Source organism: Ambystoma mexicanum, chromosome 7p (genome assembly GCF_040938575.1).
Source record: "Ambystoma mexicanum isolate Mex_15411 chromosome 7p, UKY_AmexF1_1, whole genome shotgun sequence".
NCBI classification, from domain to species: Eukaryota; Metazoa; Chordata; class Amphibia; order Caudata; family Ambystomatidae; genus Ambystoma; species Ambystoma mexicanum.
In genome coordinates this window covers 534,268,250-534,293,109 of record NC_090939.1, presented here as the reverse complement: position 1 = coordinate 534,293,109, position 24,860 = coordinate 534,268,250, and the positions used below count along the sequence as shown (strand labels likewise).

Here is a 24,860-nt window from a genome sequence, read left to right as displayed (position 1 = left end):
TAGAATTTTTCGATCAGGGTCACACTAATCAGGGTTTGCAATCGTTGTAGTTTCTCTAGAGAAAGAGTCTCTATAAGAAGATTGTGGGCCTGATTTGCAAAAGCATTTTGCACCTCGCATTATATAGGGTATGGTCTGTGGCTGAGTCTAATTGGAGTGTTGTAACGAGAAATGGGTGATTTTGATTGTATATGTACTTCTGCACCTTTTGTTATATTGCTCAGTTTTGCCTTGGACATTTAGGTTGAGAATTATAGCATGATGGGTTTACAGTTGCAAATAATATGTTTTACTTTATTTTATCTCCACACAAGAAGCCCTTGATAACCGCTTTACGTATTTGGTTACAAATTGTTTTTGAACATGTTATGTAGACGAAATTGATTTTAGAATTTAGAATTCAAACGAGTGTTTGATTTCTATAGCGGGTGTTCGACAATGCTCAAATACTTGTAATCTTAAATATTTGTAATCTTAAATTAGGAATGTATATGAAATGAAGACTATGTAAGGTATATGTGTAAAGTATATATATGTACATATTCTAAAAGTTTTGTTTTCTAGATGATAAAAAAGTTGTTAAAGTTCTATTAACTGTATACAACTATAATAATAAATAATAAATACATAAAAGCATTTTTCTATGGCAAAAGCTGATTGAAAAACGCTTTGTAAATCAGACCCTGTGTGTCCAACACCTTACATCCAGAGGTACTTTATAACCTGGATCGAACGGTCTGAGGTTTCCTCAGGATTTTGGATAGTCCATTGAAGAAGAGTCCGATATAGACCTGTTTAATGAATATATTAGCACAGAGTGTGCTTGTAAATTGTAGCAGGCTAGAGTGTTCATTGAAATGATGAAAATGAATACAATGAGCCACTGCTATATGTGTGTCCTTTTTTCTTTTAAATCTCTTTGTCGATCAAGCGTAGGTTGAAGGTGCATGTTATAGCACCGGGGCACAGTAGGGTGACACAGAATATTACAATTGATAAATGTTAATCCTGAACATGACACAAATGAATGGAGGCAATGACTAATCAATGTTTCAATACAAATTCTCATTTCCTTATTAAAAATTAAAGCAATTCTAACACTTTCCCACCATTGTGTTCTCGGGTTTTAAGCTACTAATAGCTAGCCTTTATAGAATTTTGCTGTAATTTATGGAGAACACGATGAGCAGCAGTGCCACTACTCTTTCATTGCCAGGTAGCACTACACACGAGCAAAGTGTGAGGCTCTCTATCACACCTCAATGGAGGCAACATCAAATATGCTGGTCTTGTAAATGCCATTCAATTGATATGACAGCTGGTTGCTTGGAAACAGTTTGCATTACTCGGTAGCTAGATTTAGACATTAGCAGTAACTAACAGGGTGTGTGGCTCCTCCTCAGGTGAAGTGTTGTTTAACTTCTCATTGCCTAAAGGTATAGCTTCTCCACAATCTCTGAGATGATGAAATGGGCAAGTCAGTTCAAACTAAGAAACATTAGGTTGTGAGGTTTTTCTCAGTGTCCGATTGATGTTACTGGAGGCCCACTGCTCAAACCTTCTTGGCACGCCTTTCATGTTTGGGATTTGTGTTCTCTTAGGCCAAACTGTGCGGCTTTTGTCTTTAGGACATGCACTGAATATATCAAAATGATCGAGAATTGATGGTCACGTGCTAACTCTTTAATGTGTGGCATATGAAGCATGTGATGTGTGTTTGCTGACAAACATTTGTTTTGCTGTGATGTGGTATGGTCGCAGAAGTATTTGGCAATGTTGTTCATCAGATATCTGGCAATATTTAGTCAACTTGTGGTCTCTGATCTATAGTGCTTAGTAACAATGCCTGCAAGGAATTGTTAACACGAAGTGAATACATAGACGTTTAGAAAGGTATCGTTTTTGAGTGTCTCGTTAAGCACTGGAGTGAGCGTGCATACATTTGGAAAGACTGTCATTTCTTAGCATGCACCTTTTAAAGACGCTGTTTCGGTATTAAATCATTTCAGTGGTATCATCTGTATGTTTAACCTCATATAAAGCAGTGAAGCAGCTGATGTATAAGTACTGGGTTGATATTAACATAAAGGATATGCTGATTTACGCTGAACTGATGAGAGGTGAATACCAATTGATGAGTATGCATTAACGTGTACCTTCTTCATTTGTTGCAGGTTGTTTCCAACTCTGTAATGTTTTTCGATCTCATGACATGGAAATTGACCAGTGCTTGCTGGAGTCCCTCCCACTGGGCCAGCGTCAGCGGCTGGTGAAACGCATGCGATGTGACCAACTAAAAGCCTACTACGAACGGGAAAAGGCCCTTCATAAACAGGATGGGTACAAGAACAATCTGAAGCAGGGGAAGACTCGTGCAGTGCACTTCAGCCTTTCCGACACAATACAGGATGCGGTGCGATATCATGATGACAAGGAAGGTAGAGTAAACCTACAATTCCAGCTTTATTTTCATGTTTAGTCATCACAAAAGGCATGGGCTTGTTCGTGACAAATAAGGCTCAAGTGAAGAACTGGTGTTTCAAGAATTGACGAAACAGACAGCAGTCAATGGACAAGGGCGCCGTTTTACAATTGGCTACATCTATATGTTGCTTCTAAGCTGATATATGTGTGGATGGCTTTTAATTTATTTTTAAGTTGAAAGATTTTTACTGACAAAGGTGGTGATTCATTTAGGGCAGAGGCAGATTTAAGGAAATCATTCTTTAAAGCAATGTCTTGCGGGCAATGTTGCTCGTTTGCAAACATGCAGCAAAAAAGCCACTGGCAGGACACAATTATGGTTTTGCGTGAAATGCAACTTGTAGAAAAAAAACACTGTAATACATAGCCAAGGTTTAAATGAACAGAGCACATTCTAAACATTTCAGATTCTGTATCCAGATCAGAAATTATGTTTTTTGATGGGGTAAGGACATTAGGCTGCGGTGTATCTGCCTGTGGTGTCCTGCACTGGGGTTCAAGACCGCTTGCTGACCTGCAGCTCCGCTCACAGAGCCATTTGCTCTGTGGGACCCTGAGTACAGTCCTTGTGGGTTTGACTGGTCGAGCCCAAGCAATAACCCCAGCCCAGCTTCTGCTCCAGTGCTCCCAGATTGCTAATCCTCCTATCTGTACCATGGCCATAAATCTCTGTGAAGCACATGCTCCAGTGCTGCCAGAATGTCCCTCCTTCCCCCCAAGAAACACAACTCATGTTTGCAGGAGAGTGAGTGTGTTGCTTGTCACCCCTTCTGGGGGACATGGTACCTTCCAGTGTTGGCGTCATGGTCACATGGGGTAAGCATGTGACTGTGGAAGTAAAAGGGACGGACCGGTTCCGGCTCGTCATTCAATCCAGAGCTGACTCCAGTGTCGCCTTGCACCATGCTGGTGCGGCGCAGCATGCCTTGGGCCCGCCACGTGGCCCGGCATGAAGACGAAGCCACTGATGGGCAACACCGTCTATGGTAGTTTGGGAGGCCGTTTGACCACAGCGATTGTGGTGCCCTGGCCTGGGTGCCCCCAGGACCGGAGAGGTTGGGTCTGCAAGTCCAGTGATCTGGCGCTGTGGAGGCCGCGGGGTGCTGTAAGCGATATTCAATCAACACTACAGCTAAGTCAATGCCTAGTCTGGGATGCTGAGGAAAACCCTTATTGATGTATTTTTATGTCCAGTTCAGTACTCTGGATGACAACCCTTGTATAACACCCCCCTCTTAGAATCCCCCTGACCCCACTGAGCCAAGAAGTAGGTTCGTTTTTCAAATTTAAATGGTTTATTTGGGCAATTCAACAATATATATCTATCACACTTTATCAATAAATTGATAACTGATTTCACACTTCAGAATATGACCGTGATCAACAATGGATAATGTTAAAGGGGTACACTGATTTGGTTACTTAGGAGTAGTGTAGAGGATGAGGTAGCTGAAAATGCTTGATGGTTTCAAGGACATGCAAGGTGGAATAAAATGCAGTACAGAAATAACTTGTTATGATTTTAGCAAAAGGTAATATGATCACTTTTTCTTTTGACAATTCACTCCCCCCTGTGCAATCCAAGAAATGGAAGGAGAGCACACAGTCTTCACGAATCCCAACAAATCACACTTTATAATGCAGTACACATGTTCCAGTTCCCCCAGCAAGCTTAGAGAAAACAGGGATGAGTTTTAAACACAGGCAAATTACTTTAATGTGGTTTGCAGGGAAGTGAAAAGGTGCTAAAATTGCTTTTAATTCCCTCTAGAGGTTCAGGGTGAGTGAGAGATGCTTGTTGGTATTAGTTCAGGCTCACTTTAGCAATGCTCTATGAGTTATTACCAAGTTGCAAACGAATTTTAACAAAAGAAAGAATGGAGCTGCTATTTTGACAAGTGGAGAAATTTAGCTAAAATCGCAAATCGCGGTAAATTTCGCGAGTGCGTAAATCGTTTTTACGAAAAAAGTATAAGGAGTAGGACGCCTAAGTTCGTTGGAAAGCCTAGAATCACAGCTTTAAAATGAAAGTTAAACCACGTTCCTAGCTCAAACGGTTCCAGAGATACGGACGATTTAATAAAGGTAGATTTTCGGATTTAAAGTAAAACTCAAAATGACAGGTGAAAGCTTGCAGCTGCAGAATTGACAGGTGACAGTTGTGCAGCTTTAAACATGACAGATGACACAATTTCTAGGAGGCTGTTCTACTTAGGCTAAAATAGTTTGGATTAGATTATTTTAACTAAGAGATTGGTTCTGCACAGTTCTGCTAGGTACTCACAATATCAATTTGAAATAGGCCTCATCACGGTCTGGTCAGGTTGGACGGGACTTCCGGCGGGTGGTTCTGAAGTCCCGGCTATCTGGGTCAGCTCTGCTCTCTGGGTCTGTCAAACACCGGATCTGCTCACAATGGTCTGGTTTGTGGTTCTCTCGGGTTCCGGATACAGCACTGCTTTCTGAATACTGCTACAGGTTCTTGCAAAAATTCTTGGCAAAAATTCAAACAGCTCGCCCGGCTGTTGAATAGTTTGGTTGGTTTTGAGACCTGCTGAAGAGGATTCATCTGGTGGATTCAGGCCTCTCTACTACACATTCTGGAGTTAATTTCTGCTACAGGTTCTGGAGATTGATGGATTTGAAGTCTGGATCTCTGGATGTGAAGTCGTCGGTCCGCATGCTCCGCAGCAAATGGAATTGAATGTCTCTACCTGTCCCAGCAGTCTCTTTTTATGTGTTTTGCAAGTGGGTGTGTGTGCAGCTTCACTAGCCAGCCCCTCTTTCAACTTGTCATTGGCCCAATTCTCCCCTCTCCCATGATTGGGGAAGGAACTGTGAGTCAGAGTGATGCTGTAGGTTTTATGGGTCAGAGGATCCTCCCCTGGTCAGTTTGCCCACAAATCTATATTTGATCAAAATACACATTTCTCAAATACATAGTGGTTTGTCATTGCATGTACATATTACCTATCACATGAGGTAGTCTCTGTCCCAAATCTGCTCTTCCTGAGGGCTTGCATTCAGAAACTGCAACATTTTTCGATTTTAGTGGGTTATGCAACCTTGGTTCTTCATTAAAAATTACACACATATACACGGCCTGTCCATACATACTCCAGTAAATTCCCATGTCTCTAGCTTAAACACAGAGTCTGTAGTATCCATAAATAGTGGGGTTTTGCCCCAGAACATCACACAAATTCCCAACGCATCTTAAAACGTGCACAGAAAAATCACAAGAATTATGGTATCATTTAAATAATTTTGACAAGTCTGCACTGTGAGTTATACATCTTTCTTAGAATCATATTCTGGCCAACAGGGGTGTGTCTTTTCAGGTCACATGGTGTAGAAACCAGTTTATCCAGTTTCTGCCAAGCTCAGAGACCCTTCCCCTCCCAGCTTCTGCCAAGAGGAAGCTATTTTACGGCCACCCTAATAAACCATCTGCCTGGGCCCAGGACAGGTCTTTGTTCAACTCCCTGTAGCTGCTCCACCCGTAATCTAATCAGAGAGGTGACAACTCCTTTTGGCAAGGGGAAGAGTGGATGAGCAGGTTTTAACTCCTGTGGGGGTAGATGTCAGGCAGAATTCAGTTTCATTAAGCCAGGTTTCAGATAAAATGTCACTTTTTGTTCCCCAGTTTAAGTCAAGACAATTTTTACATATGCAGCTAGAATGCTGATTCTAAGTTCAAAACTATGACATTTCAACAGTGACAAACTATGTGACACTCAAAAGTAGGTCACTCAGTTAATTTAAACATTTTCGATTTTTGGTAGTTTTAAATCCAGTTTCAGTTAGGCTGCTGCAGACCTGCAGAGCTCAGCCAGTCTTGTTATGAACATTGTTTTGGGGCTCTTCAACTTCCCAGATTTAGTATGCACACAGATGTCCGCTGGTGTTCAGTGAGATTTTTGGATGTGTTGCAATGTTTGAAAATAGGCATTTTGAGCTGGCATTCAGATCCTTTGACACACATTTCACTCATGGCACCCCGGCCTATCCTGCTCGCACTGGTGGGTGGCAAGTTAGGCAACTATTTTAGTGTGCACAAACTGCGTGGTTCTCCTAGATTCTGGCGCACATGTGGGCTTTTTGGCCATCTTGGATTTTCTAAGCCCACAGCACCAAATGTTGCAGCATGATAGCTCAAACGTGGGTCAGGACACCCAACAAAGCCCCCCCACGCGACTGCACATTGTATTTGAGTCGATGGGGAGCCGGGTGCACAGAAGGTGATGACCCACGCACTGGTATGTCCGCATGATTGGGGGAAGGAAATGGATTGTCATCATGATGAGGTCTGTTTATGGGTCAGAGGATCCTCCCCTGGTCAATTTGCACACAAATCTATTTCTGACCCAAATACATATTTATCTATGTACCATTTTTCTAATATTATAGGTCCAGTTAACATATTTTCTGTAGCACCAAACCATCCGATCCCTGTCTTTATACGATGTCGTGTCCACTGATGACAGAATTCTCCCCTTTTCATCCAGATACCGACCTCTAAACCTTTCCAGATTTTACACAAATGTGCACCAGGGATATGGGTTACAGATGATAAAGTGTCAGATTTTTAACATGCATACATTTGGAGTAACAACCTTTTTTTCCGCTACTGTCCCCAGGAACATACCACAGGGTCCTAACACCTCTTAAAACGTGCACAGAAAAATCACAAGAATATGATATTATTTATATAATTTTGACAGGTCCGTTCTATGAATTATCCATCTTTTTAAAAATATGCCCTGGTCAAAAAGGGGTGTGGCTTCCCACATCACAGGGTGGAATAACTGGTTTATCCACTTCCCCCAAGCTCAGCTGCTAGCAGAGGCACTGCCCCTCCCAGTTCTCCCAAGAGGAAGCCACGTTACGCCCCCCCAATATAACATTTGCCTGAGTCCAGGACAAGGCTTTGTTCAACCTCCTGCAGTCTGCAGGTCCCCTCCCTTAATTCAATCAGGGAGGTGTGAGCTCCTTTTTGGCAGTGGCAGCAGGATGCAGCCAGGCCTGGGAACAGTGGCTGAGCAGGTTTCTCCTGTCGGGGGTAGTTGTCAGGCAGAATTCAGCTAAATGTCACTTTAGTTCCCAGTTTAAATCAAAACTTACAATTTTTACATGTACATTAAATAATTACTCCCTTCAAGTCATTTCAGAATGTAATTTTACATTGTATCCACCTCTTAGTATGTTTTTCCTTGGCCTGGTTTTGTTTCATTTGTTCAGTTTTACACAAAAGTCTGGTGGTTTTAAAACGCCGGCTTTCTGATAGTGCTGAGTACCGGTATTGCAACCATTTTTGGGATTAAGAAAATGAATTCCCCACAGTTCTGAGTTGCTTTTTGGCAATCAGCATTGCCATTCCCAATGGTTTCAGGCTACTGTGTGTGTAGCCCAATGGTGGTTTTAGGCAGTGCCCTCCTGTGCTCACAACATAGGCAAAAATGGATGGCAGCCTATTCTTCATGTTTTCCCTGTGCACTCTCTGGGGAGTTCTGGCCATCATGATGTGTTCCATGCCAGTACTGCACAGTTTTATGGTAGGGCTTGGATGCATTGGTAAAAACATCCCACAGTGCCCCTCGCGGTCTGCCTACATTACAATGTGGCATCCAGTAATCCGGATGATGGAGGCTGCTCCCTCTGGTCCGCCACTGCATGGATGCAGAGTGGGGGGGGGGGCTGGTGACAGAGGCCGCCACAACAGAGAGGAGGTGTGAGGTCCGAGTGCACAGCAAAGAGGTATTTTGCAGAGCTAACGTCTGACACATGCAGGATATCGTTTTGAACATATAGTTTATAGCTTTGTATGTGTCTCTCTGCCTACCCTATACAAACACTAATCCGTCCTCTGAAGCTTGGAAAATGTTGGCCATTGTGATGGAGAGGTTTACAATCCATTTGGTCCATTCTCAATTGTCTGTGCACTCCAGTGGACTCTTCCGGACTCTTTCTCCATTATGCCCATGGTTCATCTGGATGTGCTGTTGCAGTCCAATGCCATCAATGGCAAGTAGGTGCCATTCAGCAACAACCATTGGGAGGTCCAGTGTGGTTTTGTTTCACCTCACTGTTGCTAAGAACTTTCACCTTCATCTTCTGAAAGGCTCGTTTTGCTTTCAGACAATCTCATCTCCCTCGAAACTCAAGGGCCTCCCCTCCAGGGCTTCGTTTCTACCATTTCCCTCAAGACACATGTTGTGTGATGAGGCAGCAAGTTTCCCATGCACCCACCTTCACCCTCATAACTTGCTCAGACTTCATGTACTGTAGTAAAATGCACAATCAAGCAATCAATGCAATCATGGCGACGTTTCCATGTTTTAAATGTGGCTCGATTGTGTTGCATTTATTTATAACAGTTGTCCTCTGCAATTATGATGAAAAACCAAAGACACTTTGATAGTTGAGCATGAAAGCAAAATCATATAATCATATGAAGTTTATTTCCAATGCATACTTGTTAAAATTCAGAATAGAGAAAAAAAAAAGAATAATCCAATGTACTGCTATAAACTATATGAACAGGAACACATTGGAGACACTGCAGAACAATCTCTGACATTTGCACTGTAGATGCAGCTTTTGTGGGGAATTTGGCGGCATTTTCAGCAAAGCCTTTCCGTGCTTCCGAGCCTGTTCTTAACAAGAATGTCCTGGTGTGTGAGATCTTAAATCTACACTGGAAGAACTCTTTTTAGCTCAGCTGGAGCGATTATTCCGTGCCAGCAATCACCCAAGAACATTAGCAAATTACATGGCATTATCTCACTGGACCAGTTTGAAGCTGACTGTAGCACATTGCTTCCTCTAAAACCAATAGTGTTTGAAGTCCATTGAGAACTAAACATAATGAAGCTTAAGATTAAATGTTTCAGCTGCCATGCTAGGTTTAGGCAACTAAGGGATGTGTATTATGTTCTATCGATTGGCATGCTCAGGACGTAAAGTACATTTAAAGATGCGCCATTAAGGTACATTTGATATGGGCCAGTGATGTGTGTCCATTTCCATTGTTCTGCTTCCTAGTTTCGATGATTTCTTTTTTGTTTTTCAGCTGCTAGTAAGGTGCCTCTCGGCTTGCATCCTTTAACTACCTCTTTTCAACGCTTGGAAGAAAAATAATGGGTGCGATTTAGGAAAGCGTTTTTCAATCTGAAATTACCAAGCTGTTTGTCACATTTGCAGTATTGTCTGTAGAAGGCTGAGCGGACTGAAATAGAGCAAGCTATTTGTCTCACTGATCCCTTGGCGTGATTGGTGGTGGCGCAGTCAAGCACATGTGGGGCCTGTGCTTCTAAAAGGCCAATAAGGGGGGACCATCTGACCCTTTGGCTTATGAACGCTGGTGTGAAAATGATACTGCCATGTTGAGGGTGTGCATCTCTATGTCTGGGTGGGAAAAAACATGGCCTGGAACATGATCACTGACCAGCCTCTGGGAGGTTTGTGGGGTATGGCTTTTTAAAGAGCTAGGAGGGCGTTGGAAAAGGAGTGAGCACAGCAACAGAACATTGCCTCAGAGAAGCAGATGGGGCTTGGGATGTGTCAGTCAAGTCTCAGTGAAGAGCCATAGAAAATGTTATAGGAAAAAAACAGATCGACTTCTTCTGACCTCTGGTTCTCTATAGGTGCAACAAATGGGCATTTGCTATTTGGGAAAGTGACTTGTGAAGGTGTAATGTCTGTTCAAACCATTTTCAAGTGTATTAAAAATCTGCATGCATTTCTATTTATATCTTTTTGTGCATTTTCTTTCGGGAAGTTATCTTTCAGCACAGCCTTTTCAAGTCATTGAGGGTTCCAGAAAGTACTCACTGGTGTGCACGTCCTTACTACATTGCCTAAAGTTTTGACAGTGCCGACCCGTAGGGGCAATAAAATATTTTGACCGAACCATTCCTTTAATTCCACACAACCATCAACCTCAAATTCTCCTGAAAAGGTACATTTCCTTGATACTTCCATAACAATAAAAAAAAGGCCTTTACAGACCACAGTACATCGCAAACCAACAGACTTCCCCATCTATTTGAAGAGTGACAGATCCATCCAGCGAACACATTGAAAGTCACAATATTCAGCCAGGCAACAAGGTACAACCAAATATTCTCAGACACAAGCAGCCTGGATAAAAACCTACTAGCTCTGACATATGACATTGTAAACCATGGCTACAACTGCAGAAATGTGAACAGACAGATCCACCGGGCAACAAGAATCCCCCGCAACACCCTCCTGCAATACGTTGCAAAAGGGACACAAAATCAATTGTCACTTATGGTCACATACAATCTAGAGTTGAAATCCCTGTTCAAGATTGTTCAATAACTGCCCATGAGCCTGACATTATCAAAACATTCATATTCCCCGCCTCTCTCCGTGACGTTACTGTGCTGCGTAGGCAAACGCGCCCAGTTGTCTTCTACGCGACTTCACACAGAACCCGGAAACCAACATAGATCAGCTCACAACACAGCGCGCCACAATTCGGAATATGAAACTGTACTTTAAAATAAAACAGCAACACAGTAAATTTGGTAAGTACATTTATTTGACATTAAATGTTTATAGAATATTCAGCAATTGACATATGAACTCCGAAAGTCATTTATTTTCTTTTATCTCTATCCGCAAATCCTTAAAATGTTATTGTGAGTCACGCGCTGTTCCTTTATGGTACACAGGGTGTTGGTTTTCGTTCAAAGAGGCACTTTTGTTGCACGTTGAACCGCAAGGCTGTTCCATCAAGTAGGCACTAGGCCAGCGTAAAGGTTGATATGTTGCTTCTAGCCGCTAGTACCGCGTAAGGGCATATGGGCCCTTGGCGATCGTCCCATAAGATCATCACGATTGTGCAGTTTTTTACATTAAGCTGCAGCTGGCGGTTAAAAAAAACATCTGCCGGTGTCTGAAACTGGTGGCATGGGCAAAACAGGAGTATGTACCTATTTTGAAAACATAAAATGTATAATTAGTCTCGCCAGCCGATCTTTATTAATATTATTCATTTTATTTATTTCGGCCGAGCTGAAACTATTTGCTTTCAAGTATAGTGCAATGGAGTATGTTCGACTCTAAAATCAATGCGAAAACTAACTAAATAAATCGAGATTGGTACACAATGAGAAACGACTTTTTGTCTACATGCGTGTGGAATGTGGACCTGCATGCCCATGTGCCCGCTACCAGGACAATCCCACAAACCTTTTCAAAGCTCTTCATTCATTAATTAATTCTTCATTCCGGTATAAAAGCGTCTAAAGAGTTACTTACATTATATTTGCAATTTCCATTGTGTCTCTGCGTAATGCAGTCCGTAAATCCCACTGTACTCTTGACAACGATTTTTCGTATACTGAACTAACATGAAATTCGGTCTAGTTTAAGAATTTTCTGCCTTATCGTCTCAAACGTTATTGCACCCCTAACCCCCCCTTCAAATGAAGTTCTTTCAGCATGGTCCCTGTCTCTCAAGGTCAAAAAACAATAGAACCTTATACTGCCAGTGCGAGTTGTGGGCCTCTTCAGGGCACAAGCTGAAAATCAAAGCCGCTGACCTTCACTAGAAATTAGCATAAATTATTTCTTTGCAACATCCCGTAGTAAAGCCATCTGTGAGAACTTGAAGTTTCGAATCCATCTATGTAGTGCGCCTCAATGTGCAAATGCGAACTGGCTTCTCTCTCATCTGCAACGGCTCGCTTGGCGCGTTCTAAGGCCCCAATTTTGTCCTCGTTGTCTGCAAGCTTTGAAGCCCCAAAGAACCATAACTATTGAGACTTTGAATTTTTTGGGGAAGGTCAGGTGAAAGTATAAAGTATCTGAGCAGTTGATTTGAAAGTGAGATTTATTGATTGTTTGTTTTATTATTTGCAATACGCAAGCCTCCCCTCGGTTAACAGCGCCCAGCATTTATAAGAGATTGCGAAAATTAGTTACATCAACAAAAATATATAAATACACAAATAGACAAGGTCAGCAATATGAGGTGAATAGAGAGAGAATTCAAAGATGACACCCTGGTAGTTCGGCACCCAGGATGGTGAAGGTAGGGGTTAGGGTTAGCGTACATTGTATGCACACTGTACAATAAAATGTATTTACAAAAAGACAATCGTATTACAATTATTTAAACCGGGATTTGTACTTCAAAACCAGCTCTCCTTTGGGTGGACATGGCACAGTGGCAATGTTGGGTGGCAATGGATCAGTGCTCTGCACAAAAACGTTCAAAATTCCATATCTGTGCTTCTCTAATACAGCAACAATAAGGCTTTTGACAAAGTCGAACTCCATTTCCTCATAGACTGGTTTGATCACCCATTGCTTACTTCTTTTTGAAAAGGCCTTAGTGTAGCGAGGCATCCTTACATTACCCTTAGTGCTAGATTGTTCACGGCCGAGATTCTCGTTATGGGCCAAGACGGCAAGTAGAGTCCTATGTTTCATGCCCTGTATGCTGAAATGCAAGCGCTTTGGCCTGTACTTTAGGCACATATTGTGGAACACCTCCAAACCTCCTGTGTGACAGAATTCTGTCAGTCCCCTCAAATCTCTTGATAGAGTTTTATCGAAAACAATCTTCTCAATGGCTTTGTGTGCTGGTGAAGATGGATTCAACCACTTCTTCTTCCGTGCCTCCACTGGGGATAAAGGGCCATGTTCACATTGGTGGAAATGTAGGTTTTCTGACCAGCGGTGCACGTTGGTACAGTGGTGCATCAGTGACCGCCATTTTTCAAGTAGTATTTCCACTGACCCTTCACAAGTTTTGGAGCTCCACCAAAGATGGTTGCTGATAGACTGGGACCACTCTGAAATACTTTCCAAACCTTTTTTTTTTCCCTGCAGCCGAGATTTTCTTATTCACTGATTTAGCAAGATGCCATATGTCAAATTGATGTTTAATATGTGGGAACTGCTCTCTCATTGTCTTGGCAATTGAAACGTGTCTGTCCGTGGCTATGAGGTCGATGTGCATTCCCCTCAATTGTAGATATTCCACTGATTTTATAAATCCTAGTTTCTCCATGGCCACTGAGGATGTACATTGTGTTACCTGCACGACCACCGAACTCACAATTTTCTTACTATCCATGTCCTGAAAGTGGTAGTAGATGCATTACTGTCCATCGTCAGCTAGCCTGAATCGTTTGCCTTCGAATGTACTTGCTAGAGACAATTGTTCAATTTTCCAAGCATCACTAATGGCCGGAAACAGATAATCATGTTGGTATTTGTAGTACTGCGTTTTTGAAATGAAATGGAGTCCCACAAACTGAAAGAAAGACTCTAACTTTCTAAAACTGGAGCCACTAAAAAGTGATGCAGCTGCACACAGTAGATTGCCTGCTGGCAGTTTCCCCAGCATCGGTTGTGGAGATCATGAGAACGTATGATGTAATCTACAGGCGGCATGTATTGTGACATTACTGCCTTGTTTTTGATGAGTCACATGAATCAAAGGCTTCCCACATACTTTCCCTCTGACGGAATGCCCACATTTCAGCATACTTATAATATCCATCAAACAACTGTCGAATACTATGTATTTGCCCTCTTTCATTAGACTGTCATCCTGCGTCAAAGTTGTTTCGGCCTGTGACGTTGAGGACATATCACCACATTTGAAAGAAATATCGCTGCTATCAAGTTCTGATGCATCAGTGAATGCTGCTGGTTCATTCTCTGTCATTTCAACATCTGTTACTTCAACATTGATGGGAGAACACAACAATGTCGACAGCTTTTTTGGTGGCAATTTGGGTGTAGATTGTGTGAATTGATCTGCGACTACTTCAGAGCTATCTTCAATACTTCCAGTATCATGTTGTTGCGGCAGTGCGGTCGTACTGTAGCAATGGTCCAATAAAACTTTGCTGGATTCTCCTGACACATTCATTTCATGTTCTAGCCATTGGACATGAGCATCCCAAGTCTCAACACGCCGCGTCTGAATTAATAGTTCCTCCATAGCCTCCATAGTGTAAATGGTCTGGCAAGCAACATCTCTCATTCACTTCACTGTCTGTGTATGTATAGTTCGTAGACCCACGGGTAACTAGAGGACAGATTGGAAAAGGGATGTTCAGTTTAAACACATGATAAAGTATAGTACAATTGACTGGAAAAAAACATAAAATAGTCCCCAGCACAAAAACATTTCAAAAGTTATGAACTGTTTGTAACTAACCTTATTTTGGTTTCTTTTCTTTACAACTTTTTTGACTCGACCTTCAACGTCTGCACGCTGTTGCTCTGATACGTATCCGCATGTCTCCCCTTCCTCTTGCGCTGCAACGACTATATTTTCTGTATCCGCATAGACAGCACGGAATGAGGCTCCATCGACTCCCTGAAACATAGTATTTTCATTACTGTGTATCAAAATATTGTTAGCGTAAAACGCACGTGAGGACGAACACACATGGACATCTCAATAGCCAAACACGATTTAAACATTGTGTGGAACAATCAAACGACAAGTATTCGAGCTCTGATGACCTAGTTCGATGGAGATGTCAGTATACATACCTCTGGCTCTACATGGACTGCCACGAATGATTGTATTGAAGAGGAGGCATCAGCAACTCCCTGAAACACAGTACTTGCGTTAGTATGGTTTTCAATATCGTAAACATAACACACACTTGGGGTTGACGGCACAGGTACATGTAAAGAGATAACCACAAATGTTGCATTATCTAAAAGAATCAAGGAATATTTAAAAATGATCAGATTTAATCGACTTATTTCTCCGATTTCTTTACATCTGCATCATCTAAATGTGATCTTGTGATTGTAGTGGAAGCTCCATCATCTCCCTGAAACACAGTACTTGCATTAATAGGGAAGAAAGTATAGCAAATGAAATCACGTTATATGATCACGCTCAATGGAGCTGTCAGTATCCATACCTCATGCTGCTGAAGAATATCTATGGCTGTTGTCAATGTGGTGCGCACTTCCGAAAGCTGTTGCGCCGATTCGTATCCGCATGGTCCCGCTTCCACCGGAATTACTTGAATGTCAGGCTCTGCATCAAGAGCGTGGGTTGACGATTCAACAACAGCCTGAAACATAGTATTTGCATTAGTAAGGATTACAATATTGAAAACACAACACACGATTGGGGTCGACCGCACAGGTACATATCAACGGCTAACCACAAATGAAACATGGTGTAGAACAATAAAACGACAAGTGTTCCAGTCCTGATGATCACGTTCAGTTGAGCTGTCAGTATCCATACCTCGGGCTGCCCAAGAACATCTAGGGCTGTTGTAAATGTGGTGGACGCTTCAGCATCTCCCTGAAAGACAGTACTTGCATTAGTATGGATAACACTAATTATAACTGAAAACAAACACCAGGGGACGACAACTAAGGTGTACATCAATTGGAAAGCACTAACCAAACAATTGGTAAAATAATCACACGATACATACAAACTATTACTTGACATGCATAAAACAAGTCTGTAGCGGAATAGCCAAGTATGATTACCTGATACGCGCTAGAAGTGGTTGATAACTGCGAGCACCTGACGGAAGTAGAATGTTCTTGCTTCAGATTCAAGGGATAGTCAAGAAGTTGTAAAGGTAAATTATTGTTTGAAAATGAAATGCCAATATTTAAAATTGTCATGTAAGGAGACAGAATACTTGAGTAATGTGTAATATAGCACAGTTCCCTGTGTCCATATATAGATTTTGTTTGTGGGTTATGAAATCTAAAAATAATATACTGATAAATGACATTATTCAAAAAGCTATACACTCATATCAATGTCAAAAGTATTACAAATTGGAAACAACACCTAACATATCAATGAATCCATTTGGCTACCTACACACGGGCCTAAAGCTAAAAACGGACACTTGACTCACCAGTGGCGGATTGTGGATGAATAGATTGGGAATAGCGTTTGCGAGCAATTTTTGTGTCGATCGCCGTTTGTTCTTCTTTGTTACCCAAGATGTGGTGTACATGTTCGAGGGAAAGTGCCGGCTGCAGATGCGGTATCGATCACCCCTCTTGTCCTCAAAGACTTGTTGGACTCTACTTTCCAGCTCATCCAGTGGATATCCGCAATGTCTGACCCATTCTCTTATTCGATCAATAGTTTTCGGGAATACATGCATTGTAGTGCCTTCAGATTTAGCATGGGTCTTCGAAGGGCAACCGCTAATCGAACAGGCAGGCATTGTTGAAAATTCTGAAAAGTAAATATCAAGATTATTATAAAACTTTGATGAATAAAAATGTCATAAAAAAGTAAATGAACCATACCATGCTCAATGCAAGATTTGTTTTTGTCGCCGGAACTATACCAGTTCATCATGTGCGGCTTAGTTTTTTCCTAAGTTACAGAAATTTCTGTTTTGTCTTGCACAAAAAGGAACCATGCTTACATTACAGACTGGACCCCCGAAGTATGCAATTCGATGACAATTGACACAGATGAAAAAAAATAGATCTATTGATAGCATAACAATTGAAACTCAAGTCAATAGCAATGAGACCAATGACCATAGCTCTATTGGGTACTGTAATAGCAAATAGATTGAAATGTAAAAATGACCGACATATGACTAGGATACATGGCCTTACCTTGACCAACAAACAGTTGGATTCAGCAGGCCGAGCAGTATGTTGAAGGAGAACAGGTAGATGGCCACAGGTAGCACACTGACGAGTTTGCTCGAAGCAGTCACAGATAGCACGGCGACAAGCAGATTAGCATAGATCTCAGTGCTTCTCAGGTAGAAGGTTCAGGAGTTGACTTGCAAAGCACAAAGATGTTCTCATGAGACATATCAAGTGGTTTATAAAGTATTAGAAACAGGGGTGTGTTTGTGAATGAATGACGTGTGTATGTCGTGGTATTATGTTTATTGAAGGGGGCGGCCTGCCTCTGGGGAGGCCTGCCTGAAGACACGGGGTCTGAGGAGGCCACGTGAGCAATGGCCCCTGGGCGTGGGATACCTTTTGAAGTGTACATGCTTTTTGGCACCTTGGCCATATGCACCCGTCACAGCCTCCCATGCCAGCGCTCATCCCCGGGTGCGAACCGCCTTTGATAGAGGGGGTGGGATGGATGGGCCTGGGGCGTGCAGATAAGGCACAGGAAGACTGCTGAATGGAGACACACTTATGTGGATTGCAGGGGGGCGGCCTGCCTCAGGGGAGAACTGCCTGGAGACACGGGGTCTGAGGAGGCCATGTGAGCAAAGTCCCCTGGGCGTGGGATACCTTTTGAAGTGTACATGCTGTTTGGCACCTTGGCCGTTTGCGTCCGTCACAGCCCCCCATGCCAGCGCTCATCCCCTGGTGCGAACCGCCTTTGATAGAGGGGGTGGGATGGATGGGCCTGGGGCGTGCAGATAAGGCACAGGAAGATTGCTGAATGGAGACACACTTATGTGGATTGCAGGGGGACGGCCTGCCTCAGGGGAGGCCTGCCTGAAGACACGGGGTCTGAGGAGGCCATGTGAGCGATGGCCCCTGGGCGTGGGATACCTTTTGAAGTGTACATGCTGTTTGGCACCTTGGCCGTTTGCGCCTGTCACAGCCCCCCATGCCAGCGCTCATCCCCGGGTGCGAACTGCCTTTGATAGAGGGGGTGGGATGGATGGGCCTGGGGCGTGCAGATAAGGCACAGGAAGACTGCTGAATGGAGACACACTTATGTGGATTACAGGGGGGCGGCCTGCCTCAGGGGAGGCCTGCCTGGAGACACGGGGTCTGAGGAGGCCATGTGAGCGATGGCCCCTGGGCGTGGGATACCTTTTGAAGTGTACATGCTGTTTGGCACCTTGGCCGTTTGCGCCCGTCCCTTGCCCTTATGTGATGTTAAAGGACACGTGGCATCCATTTTTGGAACACCCTTTCCACTCCATTTTGGTGACCAGGCCTCACTGCGATAGTACAGCGTGCAGAGCACATGGCCCACAGCCTCGTTCCCACTCTGACTGGAAAACTCCAGAGGTATTTGCAACAGCTAATAAATGTAACACATCACTCTCTGAGATCACGGTCCTCCATGTGAACCGGCTTGAACCATGCACATGGCTCGTTCATCTCCACAAACGTGTCCTTGCCCACGCACCCTCGCCAGTGGAAAGTAACTGCCATTCTGACCCTGTGTCCATGCAAGGTATTCTCTTCATGTGCCAGACCACTGACCACGCCATGATGGCCACCTAGCAGATCCCCAACTAACATTAGACCCCTACTGCAGTATATCGTTGCCTATCAATAGCAAATGCCACATATCAGAGATTCTTGTGAGCACAGACCCACACTTCAAACACTGTATTATAGTGGTCAAGACCCTAGACTTAAGGCCTGTATAATCCAATGTTCATTGATAGTATTGTTATATGTGTGACTTTTATAGAGACATAACCGACTGAAAGACTTTGAACAAGTGTTATTTAGTGCATGCATTATTGATAATATATTTGGTTAGCTTAGATAGTGACCACCCCGCTTCACAGCGACCTGAACTTCACCCATTCCGAGCACAGGTGTCTGACTTCCATCCTTGAATGGAGACATACTTGATTGATTTAAAAAATCGAAACAACCGTTGTTAAAATATATGTGGTCTTTTATTTTGTAGCTTATTTTGATGACACAAAAATACAAAACTTTACACATTGTACAGTTCAGGTTGCAGCACAGCGAGAGAAAATCCCCTGTACTGACCGATGTCACTCGGGAATGTTTCTCTTATGGCACGAACGGCACAGGCGGGTATCACTCTTCGAACACGGTGTCCAAGCCTCCCGTGAAGCCACCACGTAAAGGAACGATAGGCCACCAGCCTGTACCACCTGTGAAAAGGAATGAAATAAACTGTTTTTAAATGACCAAGATAATTTTAATAAACGTTTGTTGTCAATGACAATTCTTGTAACTAATGGCATTCTACTCGGACACTATTGAACGACTTTCATGCGTTACAATGATATGTATATGTAATTATGGATATAGTAGAAGACTATGAAATAGTAGTGGCATCACAAGCAGAGTATACTTACTCGTTACTCGGATTACGAGGACGAACAGTTGTACGAAGTTCGTGCACAAGTTCGTGTTATCCTCAACACGGACCGTGTGAGGCAGGCTGCCCTGAAGTCTGGCAGCTCGGTGATGCATTGTGGTCGTGGCTCGCCTTCCGAAATGTAGGCCACGCATCCCGAGTTTTCACAGCAGCAGCAGTTCTCCTCCTTGGTCGGCATTAGCTCGCACCGATTGCATGTGCACCAGGTGGAAACACCGTCCATGCGACTAGGTCCAGTGTCTTCATCCGTTGATTCGTCCTGCCAACTGCTGCCCGAAGCCCCATCATTTTCGCATGTTTCCCTTTCCAGTAGTTCCTCCTTGGAATACTCGGGCTCGTACATGTAGGGCATTATTGTATCCATTGTGTGTTGCACAAACTAAAATAATTGATAGCGGTGGTACTAGTATCTGTCCACACGGGCTACAAGCAACGAAGGTAGCTGACCAGAGCACAGAAACGAGTCACAGAATACTCAAAGTAACACAGAGAGAGGAATGGAATCGAAAATCTGCTGCTGTGTGTTGTGAAACGGTCTGTTTATACTTATTGAGGAAAGAGGCGTCCTGCCATTTCCATGGCGACACGTCATTAGCTGAAGCGCAGCGAATGTTGACATGAGACGTGCTTTGGCGTTGTGAAATGGGCGGTACGCGTCTGCTGATGACAGGCTCAGGGGTGGGGGATATGATTTAGTGCCGCAAAAGCAGGTCAGCCAGGGCGATGGGGGAAATGATAGGATTATCACAAAATGGCAGCTCCCTGGTGCCTGTTTTCGTGTGCGTTTAATGGATGAAAACTCGGGTAAGGTCCATAGGAAAGTTTTCTAAAATCAAGCGGCTTAGGCTTAAAAACACATGGCCGACCCACAGGGGCAATAAAACATTTTGACCGAACCATTCCTTAAAGTGAACTGTGGAAACCTTAAAGGTTCTGTTCCCCAGAGGTCCAAATAAGGAGATTATCATCAATATATCACACACACCTTAGTTGTCTGCAGTCTTAGGGGGCAAATGTATACCCTATATGATCATGATCATTTGCATTTCTCTTAACCCCAGAAAACTGCAAATGCACACCATTTCATGTGCATAGTGCATGCATGCTTATATAACTGTTTTTTGCTTCCAGGTAGGTAAAACACTCGCTCAATAAAGAACCAAAAAATAACTAAAAAGAAGCAAACTGGGGCAATCAAGAAAGTCCCCATTCTAAAGAAAACAGCAGCGTGGCTCATCGTAGGGTAAAAACATCTCAAATACTCAGAGAATGTCTACCACAGTAGCTTTCCTCTCAGGGACCTGGTGCACCACTCGTACCTGAATCAAGGAAGTGTTGATTACTGGACATCATCCAATTTAAACTGTGGGGGAAAGAAGGAGTGTAACATTATAGGGCTGAAAACCATCTTCTGGGGTGAAGAACAGCTACAGCAGGTGGGGCAATGACTAGAAAAAAAAGCAATACTGTCCAGCTTGGTATTCAAACAAGAAAATACCTTCAGAAGAAGGTGTGAACGGTGGTGGAAGTGAGGAAAAAGCCAATCTAGACAGTTACAACAATGTTTCTTTAAGGCGATGATGAAGATGGAGATGCCAGTCAGCCACTACGGAGCCCTGCAGTAAAAGAAAGATGCAAGAGTTGCTGATGCACTCTAGTAGGGTCAATAATGGTGTTGATGATAACCCTGTACATGTGAGTGCAAGATGTGTGACTGAGGTTCGATTAAAGCACAGCAAAAACAAACATTAACTGTGCTACCCATCAGTGTGCTTTTTTTTCCCTAAGAAAGTGAAATGAAGCCAGAGTAGGGCAAATAGTTTAATCACAGTGGAAACAAAAGCCAATGATGTCAAAACATTGGGGGGCTTGTGTTATTCTATTTTATCCAAAAGTTTTTTTTTACCAGCACAAACTCAAAATATAAATCTTTGTCATTGACATTGCCAGTGTGATAAATCTTTCATTATGGGCCATATCATTGTTTCATTATTGAAAGGAACAATGACTGCATTTCATCCAGAACACAGGCAGGGAGGAAATGTGGTGTGGCTGTTGAAACCTCTTCTGAAAGGACAGTGCTTCTGGTTGAGGAAGAATTTGATGATGGTTTAGGAGCTGTTAGAACATTTCCTAAAGATGAGTTTGGGGAATAAAGTACCATGCCCCCTTTTTCCTACACCAATTGATGAAGTGATGAGGATGTGCAGCTTTCCACTGATGTTTTTTTCATTTAGGCCACGACGATTGCCAAACTGTGTGGCTACTGGTGATGTGCCTGAGGCCAAAGCCTCACACATAAAAAATGCAGCCTAAAAGTAAGTTGCTGAAGGATGCCATTTGAAAGTACATAGTGAACTAAATATCACACAGAGATATCAAGTTGCCAGCACTTATGTACATATCAATGCACCATCTAAGGATTCTTTACAATTTACATGGAAGAAATTCACAGCATGAAGCACAACCTGAGGAGATACACAGACCATACAAGATTACACACGTAGTTTGAGTTAATTTAAAAGACCATCCCTGAGATATCTTACTACATCCACAGACCAGCAAAGACCAGGATGTGGTGAGATGGTAATACAGATATGTGTCCACGGAAAGCTGACTTAATTATGAATGGAAAACTCTCAGCCTGTGAGTTTAAGCTTTATTAGTGACCCACACATGTATACTCCTGACGAATGTCTACCATTAATAGGAACTAGAACAGAAACATGTTGATATCAAGCAACACTCAATAGCAGAAGCGTTTCTGTGCTTAAATTCGCGCCAGGAAGAGAAGGATACCCTTATGAGACTGTAATGATTTTACTTCCTATCATATACAATTGACTCTATTCAGAAGAGTATTTCTACCACGATAGGCCCACAGTTACTACTTTGCATTAAACATATCGATTAGGCATGGCATAGTTGTTGTGTTATATACGTGAGTTTATGTTTTCCCTTTTTCTACAATTATGTATGTTAAACTGTGTTCAATGCGAGATTGTATGTACTTAATTTGATTCAATTTTTTAACTCATGACAAAAAAACTATATTTTGTTATATTGGATTAATCATTAATTTCAACCACTTCATGGGCTGTTGATTTTCTAGCTGTATGTTTAAATTTGAAGGAGCTATTAGAACATGTCTATGCGGTATAAAGCACCATGCTCCCTTTTTCCTACACCAGTTGACAAAGTGATGCCACTCCAGCTAATGCTCGGTCATATCATAGTAAAGCAGGCACAGCATCTGGCAGTGCGGACAACACACTTTCATGGTACAATCGTAAACCAAGTCAGCAAAGTACTACATACACCATCAGTGTGATTAATATAGCAGTGTGCTGGAAAAAGTCTGAGAGTTCATCTCCTGCTCTACACTTTGATGGACATCAAAGCATTCCAATAATCATTTCAGAACCCAGCTGCATCATATTTTTCAAATGTTTCACTGCCTGATGTTCATGGAACACTTTTACTGACAATCAGAATAAACACAAATGGAGTCCACTATGCAAACCACTCACATAAGAGATATGCAAACAGACAACAGACTATACGTACATCAACTGGAAAAAAACTGGAAAAATTGAATGATATCATACGATATGATGTGGCATTAATAAGTGTTTCTAGGAGTGACAAGACAAAGGGGGGGAACAAAGGGAGGACAAAATAATGATCTTACTATGCCTTGTGTCATTCAGATCGCGCAAGTGCAGGAGAGAAGTGCCAGGGCATAGGGGAATAGGGAAGTGCCGTTAACTCACAAGTGCAGCCAGCGGGTGGCTCATAAGTGCACAGAGAAGGGACTCTAGGGTTGCAGATACAGACCCTTAAGTGCTGGGCAGCTCAGAGGCAGTGCAAGAGCAACTGGAGCCTGGGCCCAAGTTCAGAGGGTGACCAGGTGACCAGTGTGTGGAGCGGTCAGGTGCATCAGCGGGCAAGAGGAAGAGAGAAAGCAGAAGTGAAAAGGAAGTTCTTGATTTGCTTATGGAGCAAGAGGGGGTTCTGCTCAAGTTTGAGAGAGGATGGGAGGCTGTTCCAGAGGGTGGCCCCAGCCGAGGAGATAGATCTGCCTCCAACTCTTTGCTTGGAGAAGCGCCTGACCCTCAGAGAGTTGTAGGTGGATTAGCGTAGAGCTCGAGAAGGAAGATGTTTTGGAAGAGAAAGTTGGAGGTAGAGCGGTCCCATGCCCCAGAAAGGCTTCTGGATGATGCAGAATGGAGATAGAGCAGGGGAAGAGATTGGAAAAAGATTGAAACAAAAAGCTTTGATGCATTTTTGAAAGGTGAGATCGTCCTCTGTGTTACACAGATCAGCTGGCTGGATGTTTCAGAGTTTAGCAGCCTGGACTGCTCCTGGCGATCCATGTGTTCTTCCCGTTTGGAAGCGCCAACCACTCATTGTATATTTGTGAGAGGCTCTCAGCGGATGGTGAGCGATATACCATTTTAAATGTTTATTTAAGTAGAGTGGTGCTTCATCAAAAAATATGTTTTGTGTGATGGTTAATGATAAAAAAAAAGACCGGCTTTAATATGGAGCCAATGGCGGGATTCATGAACAGGTGCGATGTGGGTGTGTTTTGGCAAATGTATAAATATACTAGCTGCAGTATTTTTAGCAGCTAAAAACAATATATGGGTGATTCAATAGCAGCTCCATAAAGGGCATTACAATATTACAATCTGGAGGCTACAACCGCCCTAGCCATAGTGACATAACTGAACTCTGAAAATACGTCTGCCGAAGCAACATCAGATGGAAGTTGGTCAGAAACAACCTGCGAGCTATCTGATATGGCATGGAGAGTGGTGGAGGAACAAAATCTCCAAAGGGTCTTAACAGCTTTTTGAGGTTTGATTACATGTGCTGCTAAGTTGAAATCAGGAAAGAGCTCCAATACTTCAGAGTGAGAGAAAGATTAACTAATGGGCATGACCTCAGTTATATCTTTATTCAATGCCAGCCAATTTTCAAGCATCCAGGATTAGATGTGAAGAACACATAGTGAAACTTGCTGTGGTTGCTGTCTGGAATTTTGAATCCCCACTCCAAGATTTAACCTTGTGTCATATTGTATTGTATCAAAGTATCTAAGTTAGAGATTAAGTACAATTGGGGAGATACAACCTCTCTAAGTTACTCCAAACTCTATCACTACTGGATCAGATGTGTACTCACCCAACTTCACCCACAAGATTCTGTTATTAAGAAAGGATGATACCCAGGAGGCAACCTTCTCCAAAGTGCCAATAATGTTACACATTCACTGGCTAAG

General features: G+C 42.8%; 1 protein-coding gene across 3 annotated transcripts in view; it reads left to right on the top strand.

Moving 5' to 3' along the window:
- The window catches only part of MYO16 (myosin XVI), a 3,167,675-nt gene that overhangs the window by 340,122 nt on the left and 2,802,693 nt on the right, over window positions 1-24,860 (top strand). For all 3 annotated transcript variants that reach the window (XM_069636567.1, XM_069636564.1, XM_069636566.1), the window contains exon 2: window positions 2,175-2,438. In XM_069636567.1, the coding sequence (XP_069492668.1) occupies window positions 2,213-2,438 (226 nt within the window). In that variant the 5' untranslated portion in view covers window positions 2,175-2,212. The remainder of the gene's footprint in view (window positions 1-2,174; window positions 2,439-24,860) is intronic.